This window comes from Hyla sarda, chromosome 3, assembly GCF_029499605.1.
Source record: "Hyla sarda isolate aHylSar1 chromosome 3, aHylSar1.hap1, whole genome shotgun sequence".
Classification (NCBI taxonomy): domain Eukaryota; kingdom Metazoa; phylum Chordata; class Amphibia; order Anura; family Hylidae; genus Hyla; species Hyla sarda.
Window position 1 is genome coordinate 282,026,706 of NC_079191.1, and position 16,852 is coordinate 282,043,557.

Genomic DNA, 16,852 nt, shown 5'->3' on the forward strand with positions numbered 1-16,852 from the left:
ATTTGCACAGCAAAGAAAAAAAAAACTGAAAATGTAGCCAGCACCTAAACCCAATACACGGGTGCACGCTGCTGTGGCAAGTACAAAACATGTAAAAAAAAGAAAATGGCAGCAGCACACTTGGTCAACAAAATGGAGGCTCTTAGCGCACTTTTTGATCAAAACGTGTCCCCCATCCACCACGCGGAGGTGGCCTCTTATCGGATGGGTCCCTAAACACTCACCTACCTCAGGCTGGGTGACATGTTGGATCCACTAACGATCCAAACCACCTCCTGTGAAAATAGGGGAGGGGATGCACGGCTACAGAGGGAGCCACTCCCCCCAAATTTGCACAGCAAAGAAAAAAAAAACTGAAAATGTAGCCAGCACCTAAACCCAATACACGGGTGCACGCTGCTGTGGCAAGTACAAAACATGTAAAAAAAAGAAAATGGCAGCAGCACACTTGGTCAACAAAATGGAGGCTCTTAGCGCACTTTTTGATCAAAACGTGTCCCCCATCCACCACGCGGAGGTGGCCTCTTATCGGATGGGTCCCTAAACACTCACCTACCTCAGGCTGGGTGACATGTTGGATCCACTAACGATCCAAACCACCTCCTGTGAAAATAGGGGAGGGGATGCACGGCTACAGAGGGAGCCACTCCCCCCAAATTTGCACAGCAAAGAAAAAAAAAACTGAAAATGTAGCCAGCACCTAAACCCAATACACGGGTGCACGCTGCTGTGGCAAGTACAAAACATGTAAAAAAAAGAAAATGGCAGCAGCACACTTGGTCAACAAAATGGAGGCTCCATTTTGTTGACCAAGTGTGCTGCTGCCATTTTCTTTTTTTTACATGTTTTGTACTTGCCACAGCAGCGTGCACCCATGTATTGGATTTAGGTGCTGGCTACATTTTCAGTTTTTTTTTTTTCTTTGCTGTCTGTTATTGTGCCAAGAAACTGGTGCAATCTTTAAAAAAGGGCTCTAGGTCTTCCCCAGGTAATTATAGACCAGTAAGCTTAACATGCATTGTGGGGAAATTGTTTGAAGGACTCATAAGGGATAATAGTATTATAAGTGATAACTAGCATGGGTTTACAAAGGATGAGTTGTCAAACCAAACTAATTTGCTTTTATGAAGATGTGAGTAGAAGCCTTGACAGAGGGATGGCTGTGGATATACTGTAGTGTTTTTGGATTTTGCAAAAGCGTTTGACACTGCCCCTCATAGACATCTTATCGCCTATCCAAAAGATAGGGGATAAGATGTCTGATTGCGGGAGTCATGCCGCTGGGAACCCCCGTGATCTCTCCTGCAGCACCCCCTATCATCTTGTGCACAGAGCGAGCTTTGCTCCTTGCCTGATGACTGGCGATGCAGGAGCTAGAGGATCCTGATGTCCCTGCCCCACCCCCTATTGATGTCATGCCCACGCCCCCTCAATGCTAGCCTATGGGAGGGGGCGTGAGCCATAGACTAGCATTGAGGTGGCAGGGTGTGACATTACAAGGGGGCAGGGACATGACATCACCATCCTCCGGCCCATGCATCGCCAGTCATCAGGCACAGAACGAAGCTTGCTCTGTGCACCAGATTATAGGGGGTGCTGCAGGAGAGATCAAGGGGTTATCAGCGACAGAAACCCCCCGATGATACATCTTATCCCCTATCCTTAGGATAGGGGATAAGATGTCTAGGAGCGCAGTACCCCTTTAAGGTCTTTGGGTTTGAAAATTTTAGTTTGTAACTAGATTGAAAACTGCCTTAACCCCTTAACAACACAGGAAGTAAATGTACGTCCTGATGCGGTGGTACTTAATGCACCAGGACCATGATCTAGCAGACCAGAGGTGAAGATTGCCGATAATAATGATCAGTGCTATGCCTATGCATAGCACTGTACAGTATTGGCAATCAAATGATTGCTATAAATAGTCCTCTATGGGGACATATAAAGTGTAAAAAAATGTAAAAAGTAAAAAAAATTGAATAATCCCCTCCCCCAATAAAAATTTCAATCATCCCTTTTTCCCATTTTACCACCCAAAAATGTAAATTTTTTTTAAATAATAAACATAATTGGTATAGCCGCATGCATAAATGTCCAAACTATCAAAATATAATGTTAATGATCCCGTACGGTGAACGGAAAACATAAAAATAAAAGGTCCAAAATTGCTACATCACATTTCAATTTTTTTTTATATAAAGTGATTTAAAAGCCTCATATACGCAAATGGGGTATCAATACAAATGTGGCCTTCATACAGCCGCATATAAGGAAAAATGAGAAAGTTATAGGTCGTCAAAATAGAGATTTTTTTAAAGCGGTACATTAATAAAAAAAAAAAAGTACGTAGTCATTGGTATCATTGTAATCGAATTCACCCACAAAATAAAGAAAACATGTCCTTTTTACCTTAAAGTGTACCGTGTGAAAACGAAACCTTCCAAAATTTCCCTACACACACAAATAATATTTTTTGGGTTGCTCCATACATTTTATGGTAAAAGGAGTGATGTCATTACAGAGGAAAATTGGTTGCGCAGAAAAAAAGCCCTCATATTGGTCTGTGGATGAAAATATAAAAGTTATGATTTTTAGAGGAAGAGCAAACTAAAATTCAAAAATAAAATTGTCTGTGTCCTTAAGGCCAAAATGGACTTGGTTCTTAAGGGGTTAAGGACCGTACCCAGAGAGTGGTGGTCAATGATTCGTACTCTGATTGGTCTCCGATTATTAGTGGTATGCATCAAGGTTCAGTACTGGGCCCGCTCTTGTTTAAAGCGGTTATCCAGGGAAAAACTTTTTTTTTTATATATCAACTGGCTCCAGAAAGTTAAACAGATTTGTAAATTACTTATATTAAAAAAAAGTCTTAATCCTTTCAGTACTTATGAGCTGCTGAAGTTGAGTTGTTCTTTTCTGTCTAAGTGCTCTCTTCGGAAATGGCCAGTTTAGAAGCAAATCCCAATAGCAAACCTCTTCGACTATGTGCAGTTCCCGTGACAAGCAGAGATGTCATCAGAGAGCACTGTTGCAAGACAGAAAACAACTCAACTTCAGCAGCTGATAATTATTGAAAGGATTAAGATTTTTTAATAGAAGTAATTTACAAATCTGTTTAACTTTCTGGAGACAGTTGATATATAAAACAAAAAAAAGTTTTTTTTCCCTGGAATACCCCTTTAACTTTTTTATTAATGATATAGAGGATGACATTAAGAGCTCTGTTTCTATCTTTGCAGATGACACCAAGCTTTGTAGCACGGTACAGTCTATAGAGGATGTGTATAGGTTACAAGATGACTTGGATAGACTGTGTTTGGTAGAGAATAATCTTGGTGTACTTGTAGATCATAGACTACAGAATAGCATGCAATGTCAATTTCAAGTATCAAAAGAGTCATGGACTTGAGGGACATAACACTACCACTTATAAAGCATTGGTACGGCCTCACCTGGAATATGCTATTCAGTTATGGGCACCAGTTTATAAAAAGGATGTTGTGGAGCTGGAAAGGGTGCATAGACTAAACTAATAAGGGGCATGGAACATCTTAACTATGAGGAAAGTTTAGTAGAATTACATTTGTTTAGTCTCAAGAAGAGACATTTAATGAGGGATATGATCAACGTGTACCAACATTGTACTAAATATATTGGCAAAAACAGGTAAAAAATTCACATCATGATTTGAGTGTCCGCTGCACCCTTAAGGACTCAGGGTTTTTCAGTTTTTGCACTTTCGTTTTCTCCTCCTTACCTTTTAAAAATCATAACCCTTTCAATTTTCCACCTAAAAATCCATATTATGGCTTATTTTTTGCGTCGCCAATTCTACTTTGCAGTGACATTAGTCATTTTACCCAAAAATGCACGGCGAAACGGAAAAAAAAATCATTGTGCGACAAAATCGAAGAAAAAATGCCATTTTGTAACTTTTGGGGGCAGTGTATATTTCGGTAAAAATTACACCTTATCATTATTCTGTAGGTCCATCCGGTTAAAATGATACCCTACTTATATAGGTTTGATTTTGTCGCACTTCTGGAAAAAATCATAACTACATGCAGGAAAATTTATACGTTTAAAAATGTCATCTTCTGACCCCTATAACTTTTTTTTATTTTTCCACGTACAGGGCGGTATGAGGACTCATTTTTTGCGCCGTGATCTGAAGTTTTTATCGGTATGATTTTTGTTTTGATCTGACTTTTTGATCACTTTTTATTAATTTTTTACTGGTATAAAAGAAGTATGGGAAAAGGGGGGTGATTCAAACTTTCATTAGGGAAGGGGTTAAATGACCTTTATTAACACTTTTTTTTTTAGATTTTTTTTGCAGTGTTACAGGTCCCATAGGGACCTATAACACTGCACACACTGATCTTTTACACAGATCACAGGTGTGTATTGACACGCCTGTGATCAGTGTTATCGGCGCTTGACTGCTCCTGCCTGGATCTCAGGCACGGAGCAGTCATTCGCCGATCGGACAACGAGGAGGCAGGTAAGGGCCCTCTCGGTGTCCTGCCAGCTGTTCGGGACGCCGCGATTTCACCGCGGCGGTCCCGAACAGCCCGACTGAGCAGCCGGGTCACTTTCGCTTTAGACCGCCGCTTCTAAAGGGTTAATACCGCACATCGCCGCGATCGGCGATGAGTGGTATTAGCCGCGGGTCCCGGCCGTTGATGAGCGCCGGGACCGACGCGATATGATGCGGGATCGCGGCGCGATCCCGCTTCATATCACGGGGGCCGGCGCAGGACGTAAATATACGTCCTGCGTCGTTAAGGGGTTAAAAAGGTTAATGAGTAGTTCCGGATGGAAGGTCAGCCGAGACATCTAATAAAAGCCATGGTGTCCACACCTTATCAAATTTTTTCAGGGCACCTACGACTCTTATACAAAGCTTGGTACAACGGGACATATTTATTAACCATATTCAGCCAGCAAGATAAAGGGGGAGGGGACGAATCTTTTCACGTCATCACAACAACCTTACAGGCACAGAATAGCAAGAAACGGATCAGGGTACGTCTATGCGACCCAGTTGCCACCTCATTGAGGACTCCCAACAAGCAAACCACGGGGATAAGCAGGAAGGGGGAATCTAGATTATCCACTAAAAACTCCATCACCTCCCTCCAAAAAGAGGCTATAACAGGACAATCCCAAACCACATGTATAAAAGTACCAGTCTCCGCAGAAGAGCGAAAACGTATATCAGACGAGGACACCCCTATACGATTCAGCTTAACAGGAGTCTAATATAACCTCAAAACATACCTTGACTGAATCAACATGTCCCTACTACTAATCACCGTGGAATAATAGGAGCCTTCCACTTCCTTCCATTGGCACTCAGACAAATCAGGAATATCAGCCACCCACTTATGATAGGCTTGCGAAAACGGGCTAGGCCCCAGCATCTGAAGGAGAGCATAGGACTGTGTAAGAGGTTTAGTGAGATCCGTGGTGCCCAGGAGAATCTCCACATCAGAAAACACAGGAGTAAACGCCAGGGAGCCAAACTGCTTGAACCGCATGCTGAAGCAGAAGGTACCTATAATAGGCACTGCCAGGGATATCACATCTGTCCTTCATCTCCGCAAAGGATAGGAAAACCTGATCCTCCCGGAACAAATGAATCATAAATTTGACTCCATGAGAACCTATGAAACCAGCCTCCTGTAAACCATGTAGGTGAGGTAAGTGAACGTTCCCCCACAAGAGTGCCCTAGGAGAGACCTGCTCGACACCACGGACCTTAGCTATAGTTTGCAGAGGGAGAGGATAAGAGGAACAAGAATGATACCTGTACAGTGAGTTAGTGAGAGCTTCATACGAACCCATCAGTGCTCCAGCCAAGGCAGTCGCCAAGTTCGACAGATCCAGGTCAATCCACCACGCTGCATAGACCAATTGAGAAGCAAGAAAATAGTTAAAGACATCGGAAGCAGCTAAACCACCATGCATTTTAGGGGCTTAAAGGAGAACCCGACCGAGTCTGGGAGACTTTCCCTGCCAATAGAAGGATCCCAGATAACCACACAGTCTATTAAAATATTTATTGGGGGGTACCACAGGAGCCAAATGGAAAACATAAAGGAATAACAATAATGCTTATGCAGAAATATAAAATCACATCCCTTCCCCTTCATCCAACCCCTTCCCTTCAATTCCTCGGTTGAACTGGGTGGACTTGTCTTTTTTCAACCGTACTATGCAATTATGTAAGCCAAGTACTGCTTTACAGAATTCAATGGCCCAGATTTACCAATCGGGGACGAAAACTGGTTCCCCACAGCAACCAATCGCCGCCTATGTTTCATATCTTATGGAGCTCTGGTAAAATAAAAGCTGAGCTATGATTGGTTGCTGTGGGCAAAACCAGACAGTTTTTGTCCTAAGACAGATTGATAAATTTTGGCCAATGTCCTTTTGCTCTTCATAGTATGAAAGACCGATACAGATATTTACGATCATTAACTTTAGCTATTCACATTTCTGAAACTTAATACATTGCCATGTTTAACAGTAAAAATGTATAAAGAATATGAAAATTTCCATCCTAAGGTTTTTAACTCCCTTAAGGTTTTAAGAACTATGGTTAATTTCCAGTATTTCATCTTGTAGAAAAAAGTTGTCATACCACAAAAATTCTCTGTGAAGATTACTCCCATCTGCTGCAGTTTCTCTTCATAAGATGTGGCCATTTCTGAGCTGTAGAATGTTGAGGTTTTAAAGACCAATTTACAATCTTCTTAAAAGAATGTCATTCATTTAAAAAAAGGATCATAGCATTAAAATATTTTTAGATCAGCAGGTCTGTCATTTTACTATTTCAGTATCTCAAGGTTAATTACAGATCCAGAAGAATGTGCTGAGCTGCTGTGATGTAGACGTTCACACCGACCTGTCATTAATTAGTTCTGTATGGATATGCAGAATGAGAATATCCATAGTCATATATATATATATATCATTTACAAGACCATCCTCAGTGCTAAATTATTTTAACCAATGCATCTTCTGTGCCATTGTAAAGAAAGACAATAGAAGGGCAGATATTATGTGGGGGGGATATATCAAGACTGACGCCTCGCTCGCTGGTCGTAAATAATCTCCCATCAGCGCACAGGCACACTGGATTTATTTAGGGGATCAAGCCTCTACATAAATCCCAGCGTACCTCAGTGTGCTCTCACTGGAATTCAGCATGGAGATTCCGCAGCAGCAGAGTCCCATTGATTTCGATGGGATTTTGCTGCACTGACTGTGCACATGGTGGAATCTCCGAGCCAGATGTTTCTGGCATGGTAATTCTGATTTCGGTGTTTGCTAAAAGAATGGACATTCTTTTTCAGAACTCTGAGACGGCGCATTCCCATGCAGTTCTGTCTTGCATTCCCATGCAAGATGTCTGTGTAGACATTCTGACATCTGAACATTAACCTAATTGGTGGAAACCATTCCTTTCAATGACTGATAACTCTTGTGTTAATAAGAATCTTATATATGAGAAACTGAGTGCTATCAGAGAGGGTAACAGACTAAGATCACACAAAATATGGACTCTCTGGTTCAATTTCATGAGAATCTTGAATAATATTTTTTTTTACATTGTTATATACATACTCTTTAAGGGTCTATTCACACGTACAGTATTCTGTGCAGATTTGATGCGCAGGATTTGAAGTTGTTTTTAGTCATTCAGTTTACATTGAAATCTGCAGCAGAAAATTCTGTGCATCAAGTCTGCGCAGGCTACTGTACGTGTGGATAGACCATAAAGGAGTACTTCGGGATAGCAAAACTTATCCCCCTATCCACAGAATATCCGTAGTTTCAGGTGCTGCAGAATGGGCAAAACAAAAATTGGAAGAGGACCCTCAGTTTACGCAGAAGATTTTGTTCAGTGATGAGGCAAACTTTTATGTGAAGTTAACAAACAAAACCACCGCTATTGGTCTGACACCAACCCACATTGGATAGATCCCTCCAGAACTGTTGGAACACAAAAATTGATGGTATGGTGTGGTATATGGGGTACAAAGATAGTGGGGCCATTCTTCATCAATGGAAACCTCAAGGCCACTGAATATGTGAAATTGCTACATGATGATGTGTTTCCCTCTTTATGCACTGAAGCTGGCACCTTCCCTGAGTTTTTCCAGCAAGATGGTGCACCACCACATTATGGGTGTCAGGTCCGAGCATTCCTAGATGAACAGTTTCCTAGAAAGTGGATTGGTCGTCGTGGGCCAGTTGAATGGCCCCCAAGGTCTCCTGATCTGACCCCTTTAGACTTTTATCTTTGAGGTCATCTGAAGGCAATTGTCTATGCTGTGAAGATACGAGATGTGCAGCACCTGAAACTACGGATACTGAAAGCTTGTGCTAGGATTTCTCCTGCAGTGTTGCTATCAGTGTATGAAGAGTGGGAGAAGAGGGCTGCATTGACAATCCAACACAATGGGCAGCACATTGAACACATTTTATAAGTGGTCAGAAACTTGTAAATAACTCATGACAGAATAAAGTTACGTTAAAACTAAGCACATCATCGTTTTTCTTGTGAAATTCCCAATAAGTTTTATGTGCCACATGACCCTCTTCCTATTGAAAAAACAAGTGTGTTTCAAAATGGCCGACTTCAAAATGGCCGCCATGGTCACCACCCATCTTGAAAAGTTTTCCCCCGGCACTCGCCCTAAAAAGGGTGACCAAGTAAACACTGTCCCCGAGTCTCACCCTATTATATATCTTTATTCTGAATTCTCTATAAGACTTTAATATATTTGTGCAGTATTTGCTCTGTACTTTTTTTTTTTTTTTTTTTAATCTTTTGGGTATAACATTTTATATTGATCGATTAATAAATACTATGTTATTGGTATTTTTAGTTTGCCCAATTAGTTTGTAATGTTGGAAAAAATTTTTTTTAAAATAAACTTCTTTATGTTCTATATTTGAATGAATGAATGAATGAATGAATGAATGAATGACTGACTGGTCATAAGGCTTTGTGTTTGCATATACCAGTTATGCAAGGCTAAACACACCCAGGCTACACTTTAAATGAATAATCTCTTTTAAAGAAATGTTGGTTACCAGAGCTAGGTGTTTCCTAAACTTCAGGCTACTTACGCAGATGACACCACAAAATTTGTTTTACTTTAGTTTGAGAAGTAAGAATTGTATTTACACGTGTCATGATAATTACCTTTCACTGTGACAACCATGGTATGTGAGATATGTGTTAATGTTGTCTGAAGTTTTTTGATCAATATTAGAAATAAATGAAAACAGAGCATTCCTTGTTTGCCTGTGGTCTCTTACTATTAGCATGTGGGGAGGATGGCATGTGTACAACAAGGTCATACTGTTGGTGGGGCACAGGTGTGTTTTTTTTCTTTCAGATTAGTATTATTATTACCGTATTTTTCGCCGTATAAGACTCACTTTTTCTTCCCCAAAACTGGGGGGGAAAAGTCGGTGCGTCTTATACGGCGAATACACCCCTATAGCGGAGGTCCCTGCGGCCATCAACGGCTGGGACTCGCGGCTAATACAGGGCATCACCGATCGCGGTGATGCCCTGTATTAACCCTTCAGACGCCGCGATCAAAGCTGACTGCCGCGTCTGAAGGGAAAGTGACACTAACCCGGCTGTTCAGTCGGGCTGTTCGGGGCCGCCGCGATTTCACCGCGGCGGTCCCGGACAGCCCGACTGAATAGCCGGGTTAGTGCTTACAGGACACCGGGAGGGACCTTACCTGCCTCCTCGGTGTCTTCTCCGTTCAGGGATCCCCTGTATGGCCGGCGCTCCTTCCTCGTCATCACGCCGTCGCGTACGTGCGTCGGCGTACGTAACGACGTGATGGCGGCGACGTAGAGCAAGGATACCCGGCCAGCAGCAGAGACGTTCCGGAGCGACGGGGACACGGCGACAGCGATGAAGCGACATCCAGGGCACTGGTGATGGGTCCGGAGTGGCGGGGACACATGAGTATTACCTCCTATGAAGTGGTCTTCAATCTGCGGACCTCCAGATGTTGCAAAACTACAACTCGCAGGCTGTCCGGGCATGCTGGGAGTTGTAGTTTTGCAACATCTGGAGGTCCGCAGGTTGAAGACCACTATTGGGTTCAAAATCTTTTATTTTTTAGATTTTGCACCTACCGTGTTTCCCCGAAAATAGTACCTACCCCGAAAATAGGCCCTAGCCGGATTATCGGGGTGGGCTGCAATATAAGCCCTACCCCGATAATAAGACCTAGACCAGTGGTCTCCAACCTGTGGACCTCCAGATGTTGCAAATGTTTGCAACATCTGGAGGTCCGCAGGTTGAAGACTACTGACCTAGACAATGCCCGGGCTGCAAATATTAAAAAGCAATCTTTAACTTACCTTCGTCCTCTGTTCCCCCGTTGCTAAGGAACCGGCCTCGCTGTCCTCCGCTGTTCTCGCTCGCCGGCCGGCTTATTAAATGACAGTCGGCTCAGTCTATCATCGGCAGAGGCGGGACATCGCTGCGGCCGGTGATAGGCTGAAGGCTCTGAGACGTCACAACACCAGGAAGCAGCAAGAACAGCGGAGGGACCATGAGGCCGGTGCCTTAGCAACGGGGGAACGGAGGGCGAAGGTAAGTTAAAGATTGCTTTTTAATATTTGCAGCCCGGGCACAGGAATAGATGCAGCGCAGCGGCTGATAATTATTTGGCAGGGGGGGGGGGGGAAGAAGCTGCGCTCGCGGGTGAAAAATTATCAGTACCCCGATGTGGGGATTGTGGGGTGCAGCACTGGGCTGATAAACCGGCGAGGGTGGGGGAGTTAGGAACGTTGGGGGGCATTTACACCCCCATTATCATCATGTGATATGCGGAGATCGCGCATATCACATGATGATAATGGGGGGGGGGGGTAAATAATGTGGAACCACCATGTTGTTCAACACCATGTTGTTCAATGTGCATTGAAATAAGCCCTACCCTGAAAATTAGCCCTAGTGTGTTTTTTGACCCGGTCCTATTTTAGGAGAAACACAGTATAAATTGGGTGCGTCTTATACGCCGGTGCGTCCTATAGGACGAAAAATACGTTGTTTTTTTTTTTTATATAGAGGAATCGGCAAAAGTCAAAGAGTCATGTTTTTAGTAAACAATAAATATTGGGCCCTGTTGAGAAGGCACAGGATAGGATGCTATTAGTTAGGGCTTGCAAATTGCCATATCACCACTGTACAAGTGACCTGTAATAACACACATAGGCCTGTACATCGCCATGTTATACTTAAACAATCTCACATCAAATATTGCTTCTAGGCAAAAAATTATAAAAGAAAAAAAAACACTTTCAATACCATAATCAGTCTAGAGGAAGAGTGGTACAGTTGCCCATAGCAACCAATCATATTGCTTATTTTATTTTTAAAAATGCTTTTGAAAAATGAAAGGGGGTAATCTGGTTGCTATGGGCAACTGCATAACACTTTTTGATAAATCTCTTTTTATTGATCAAAATGTATGGTCACTTTTATTAACAAAGATATGGAGCTAAAAAAAAAAAAAAAAAAACACTGTAAAAATTGCATAAGAAAGCTTCTAAGAATAAGCAAATTTCCCAGCAACACATTTTCCTAATGAGGTAGTGGCTAATATAAAGATGTGCAAAGGTAACATGTAGCCAAACTAAAACACAAAAAGCTATTCAGTAGTTGAAAAATACCTTAAAATTGTCCAACATAAAGGCCAATAAATAAATTGTGTTTAGATTGCCATAAACTAAAACAGTTCAAAGTACAATTGAAGATAGTGTATGAGAAGTACTTGCCCATAATGCCTCACACATGCAAATTTTTTTGTGCTGTGATCTTTATTCCATACCATTTTTTATTCATCAGAATAAAAAGGTCTCTATTTAATTTTTTGTTTTGTTTACATGTATTCATTTGAAAATTGGGAAAAGGGTGGGTGATTTAAACTTTTAGTATGGAAGAGGTAAATTTATATTGGTATAAATGTATATTGGTATAGATGTTTTTTTTTCTTTAGCCTGATCTTTTCTTGGGATCAGGAGAGACATTTTTCTAATTTGGCACACATTGGTTTATGTCTTATGCACTTCTTGTTTGCTCGTAGTGGCGGATTGCCGCTTCAAGCAGGCACCTGTAAAGTCAGCATACAGCGGTCCTTCAGCAGATCCTCGAGCGGATCCTCAGCGTGGATTGCGCTGCGGATCCGCTGCTGAAGGACCACTGTATGCTGCCTTTACAGGTGCCTGCTCGGAGCGGCAATCTGCCACTACGAGCAGACACACTGCGATGTGCGAGTTTCCGCGCACATGCGCAGTATACTCACGCATCGTGGCTTCTCTCGGCCTAGCTCAGGGAGCAGGGGGAGTGGCCGCATTGCGTTCGAGTACACAGCGCATGCGCAGCAACTCGCACATCACAGCAGTGTCTGCTCGTAGCGGTGGATTGCTGCTCCAAGCAGGCACATCTAAAGGCACCCTGTAGGGGTCCTTCAGCGGCGGATGTGCAGACTAAAATACGCTGTTGATCCGCTCGTCTGAACGTACACTAAGTCTGGATCAATTGAGGAAAAATACAATGCTAAAATTACACATACCCCTCCCCTTCATTTACACCACCATGGTTGAATGTGATGGACCTTTTGTCTTTTTTCACCTGTACCATGTAATTGTCAAACTGATTACTTGCATAACAGAGAGATTGGCTCTGAATTCAGGACAGGCATCTGATTAGTCAATGGATGGAGGCACATTGCATGACTGTAAATATAGAAAAGGAAGTACCAGCATATATAGTGCTGACAGATGTAATAGACTGTTTACATGCTTCCAGAAATACAGTGGATGACTGAAAGGTGTGCAACTGGTTAGGCACACTCTAAGGGGGAAGGGGGAATGGGGAGGAAGGTATAACAAAAAAAAAAAATAGTTCCTGTAACCTGAATGTTCTGGAATGCCAAATTCAAAAATTGAAAAAAAATCTGTGGTCCTTAAAGGGTAGCTCCCACAATCCTATTTTTATTTTTTGCTAGCCCGTTCCCCCGCCCCCGACCCCCACCCCACTACGGCACTAGCCCGTTCCCTCATTACAATTGCAGTTACTGCAGAGGCCGGCAGCGGGCGTGCAGGGGCAGGGGCGGCGGCGGCGATGTGCGGGAGGAGTGGCCAGGGAGCCAATGCGCTCGCTTCCGCCTGTCTGATTGACAGGCAGGTAGCGAGTGCAGCCTAACTGAAAAAGGACTGATTGCCACTCCAAAATCAGTCCTTTTTCAGTAGCCGGTTTTTAAATGTAAATTAAACCTTTAAAAAAATAATAATAATAATAATAAAAGTATATTAGAGATATGTTGTAGTACATAAGTACTACAACATATCAAAAAATAAAGTTGGTGACAGTGCCCATTTAAGCCTAAAAATGATTTGGTGGTTAATAATTTCAAACTGATCACTGAAGTGGCAAGTAGCCTTATACAGTTTAATAAAATGTATGCTAAAAACCTTATGTTCATTTGTTCAGAAGCAAATCACAGTAAAAAGTGAATGTGTAATCCATGATTTTATTCTGCAATTTTGATACTTTTAATACATATAGATATTAGAGATGAGCGAACTTACAGTAAATTCGATTCGTCACGAACTTCTCGGCTCGGCAGTTGATAACTTTTCCTGCATAAATTAGTTCAGCTTTCCGGTGCTCCGGTGGGCTGGAAAAGGTGGATACGGTCCTAGGAGACTCTTTCCTAGGACAGTATCCACCTTTTCCAGCCCACCGGAGCACCAGAAAGCTGAACTAATTTATGCAGGAAAAGTCAGAAACCGCCGAGCCGAGAAGTTCGTGACGAATCGAATTTACTGTAAGTTTGCTCATCTCTAATAGATATGTATCCTTTTTTTTTTTTTTTTTTTTTTTTTTAATCAACTGGTGCCAGAAAGTTAAAAAGATTTGTAAATGACTTCTATTAAAAATCTTAATCCTTCCAGTACTTATTAGCTGCTGAGTACTACAGCGGAGATTCTTTTCTTTTTGAAACACAGAGCTGTCTGCTGACATCATGAGCACAGTGCTCTCTGCTGACATCTCTGTCCATTTTAGGAACTGTCCAGAGCAGCATATGTTTGCTATGGAGATTTTCTCCTACTCTGGACAGTTCCTAAAATGGACAGAGATGTCAGCAGAGAGCACTGTGCTCGTGATGTCAGCAGAGAGCACTGTGCTCATGATGTCAGAAGACAGCTCTGTGTTTCAAACGGAAAATAATTTCCACTGTAGTATTCAGCAGCTAATAAGTACAGGAAGGATTAAGATTTTTTAATAGAAGTAATTTACAAATCTGTTTAACTTTCTGGCACCAGTTGATATATAAAAAAAAGTTTTTCACTGGAGTACCCCTTTAACTGGAACTGCATGTCCTATCAATGGCATCTTGAATGTGGCATATTTTTTAGTACTTTTTTTATAATTATGCAGACATTCAGAAGAGATATATATTTGCTAGTTAACATGTTACATTTATATTTTTTATAGTATTTCATACATTTTTTTTTTTTATTTCACAGGTAACTCTACTTTCTTGGATGACCATGGTCCCCCTTCCCCAAAGGTAATTTTAATGGAAAATTTTCCAGCTTCCAGATATATTTAGTTTGTTAATCTAGGATTGTATACACTAAAAACTATTAGTTCAAAATTCAAGTTATTTCTGCATGCATACTCTTATAGGGAAGTCTGTCAATCACTGGGTAGGACTGCTTACTGGACTTCTACACCCACATTGAGCATTTTTTCTCTTCTCAGCTTCTCCTGCTCTATAACATGCCTGCAGATTATCCATGTTAGGGAGTTATTCAAAAACTAAAACTTATCACCCCTCCACAGGTCATTTAATAACCATGAGAATGGGGGTCTAATGTTTCCTTAAATAAATCAATCGGTGCTCAACCATTCTTGATGCCACTCCATTCGCGTGGGATTTTCCGCTGGATTCTGCTATCTCTGTTAATATCATATAGAGTAATTGAAGTCACAATTGAATCTCAATGGGACGTCCCATTGATCAGACCACCACTGATCAGATAAGGTTTAATCTTGGAATGTTAATTAAGATAAATAATCCTGAATTGACATTTTCTTATGTCTCTACAATACCTAGCAGTGCTTTTGGCAGAAACATACTTTAAACTGGTGTTTCTTATAAGGTCATGTTCACATGGCCGAAAATGTGCAGAATGTCTGTCTAGAAAGCACCAGTGGACATTCTGCACATTTGAATGTTCCTTTGGGTGTAAGGACCGCTCAGAAATGCTTTGTCTCATAGACAGCAATGCATTTCCGAGCAGAATTTGTGAAATGTGAAATTTGTCAAAAGATGACCCCGGGAATTATAGACCTATTAGTTAGACATTAAGCATTTAGTGCCTCCCCCCACCATAATTTCTCCCTGTCTCATCATCCCCCACCCTGTCTCATCATGTCCCACATCATTCCCCCCTCATCATCCCCCCACCCTGTCTCATCATCCCCCCACCCTGTCTCATCATGTCCCTCATCATTCCCCCCTCATCATCCCCCCACCCTGTCTCATCATGTCCCTCATCATTCCCCCCTCATCATCCCCCCACCCTGTCTCATCATATCCCCCATCATTCCTCCCTCATCATCCCCCCACCCTGTCTCATCATCCTCCACCCTGTCTCATCATGTCCCCCATCATTCCCCCCTCATCATCCCCCCAACCCTTTCTCATCCTCCCCCCACCCTGTCTCATCATGTCCCCCCATCATTCCCCCCCTCATCCTCCCCCCACCCTGTCTCATCATGTCCCCATCATTCCCCCCTTCATCATTTCCCCCTGTCTCATCACCCCATTATCCCCCCCTCATCATTTCCCCCTGTCTCATCCCCCCACCCTGTCTCATCATCCTCCACCATGTCTCATCATTCCCCCCTCATCATCCCCCCACCCTGTCTGATCATCCTCCACCCTGTCTCATCATTCCCCCCTCATCCTCCCCCCACCCTGTCTCATCCTCCCCCCACCCTGTCTCATCATGTCCCCCATCATCCCAACTCATCATTTCCCCCTGTCTCATCCCCCCATCACCCCCCCCCTCATCATTTCCCCCTGTCTTATCCCCCCATCATTCCCCCCCCCCCCTCATCATTTCCCCCTGTCAGAAAACCCAACAGCAGTAGATGCTCTGTCCAAGTCCTGGGAATGGGGACTGAATTGTGCTTTACCCCCTCTGGCTCTCATACCAAGAGTGATAAAGAAGATCAAGGAAGACAGGGCAAGGGTTATTCTCATAGCCCCATTCTGGCCTCGCAGGGCATGGTTTTCTTGTCTCCGGGAAAGTCAGTCTCGGACCCTTGGGTCCTACCAGTGATAGCAGATCTGCTTTTATCAGGGTCCAATTTTTCATCCAGAAGCCCGAAATTTACATCTAACTGCAGGGAATTTGAAAGGATGATTCTTAAGAACAAAGGTCTGTCTGATTTCGTTATATCAACCTTACAATCAAGCAGAAAGTCAATAACATCTTCAATTTATTAAAACATGGAAAGCCTACCTAGGCTTACAGAACCCTCTAGTGTGGACTTTAACAAGCCCATTTTAGCCTCTATCCTAGACTTCCTTCAGAAAGAACTAGAAAAAGCCCTAGAGTTAGCCACCCTTAAAGTGCAGGTGTCAGCGCTAGGTTCTTTATTTACCCAGTCCTTAGCCAGTCACCCTTGGATTATCAGGTTTTTATAGCAGTTAAAAGGTTACAAATTCCTAGTGTTCCTCAAACTCCCCCCTGGGATCTGTCTTTAAAGCGCAAC

The 16,852-nt window shown here is 42.6% G+C and overlaps 1 protein-coding gene across 2 annotated transcripts in view; it reads left to right on the forward strand.

Annotated features, from left to right (window-relative positions):
• The window catches only part of UST (uronyl 2-sulfotransferase), a 405,014-nt gene that overhangs the window by 214,340 nt on the left and 173,822 nt on the right, over nucleotides 1–16,852 (forward strand). For both annotated transcript variants that reach the window (XM_056566762.1, XM_056566761.1), the window contains exon 2: nucleotides 14,590–14,633. In XM_056566762.1, the coding sequence (XP_056422737.1) occupies nucleotides 14,590–14,633 (44 nt within the window). The remainder of the gene's footprint in view (nucleotides 1–14,589; nucleotides 14,634–16,852) is intronic.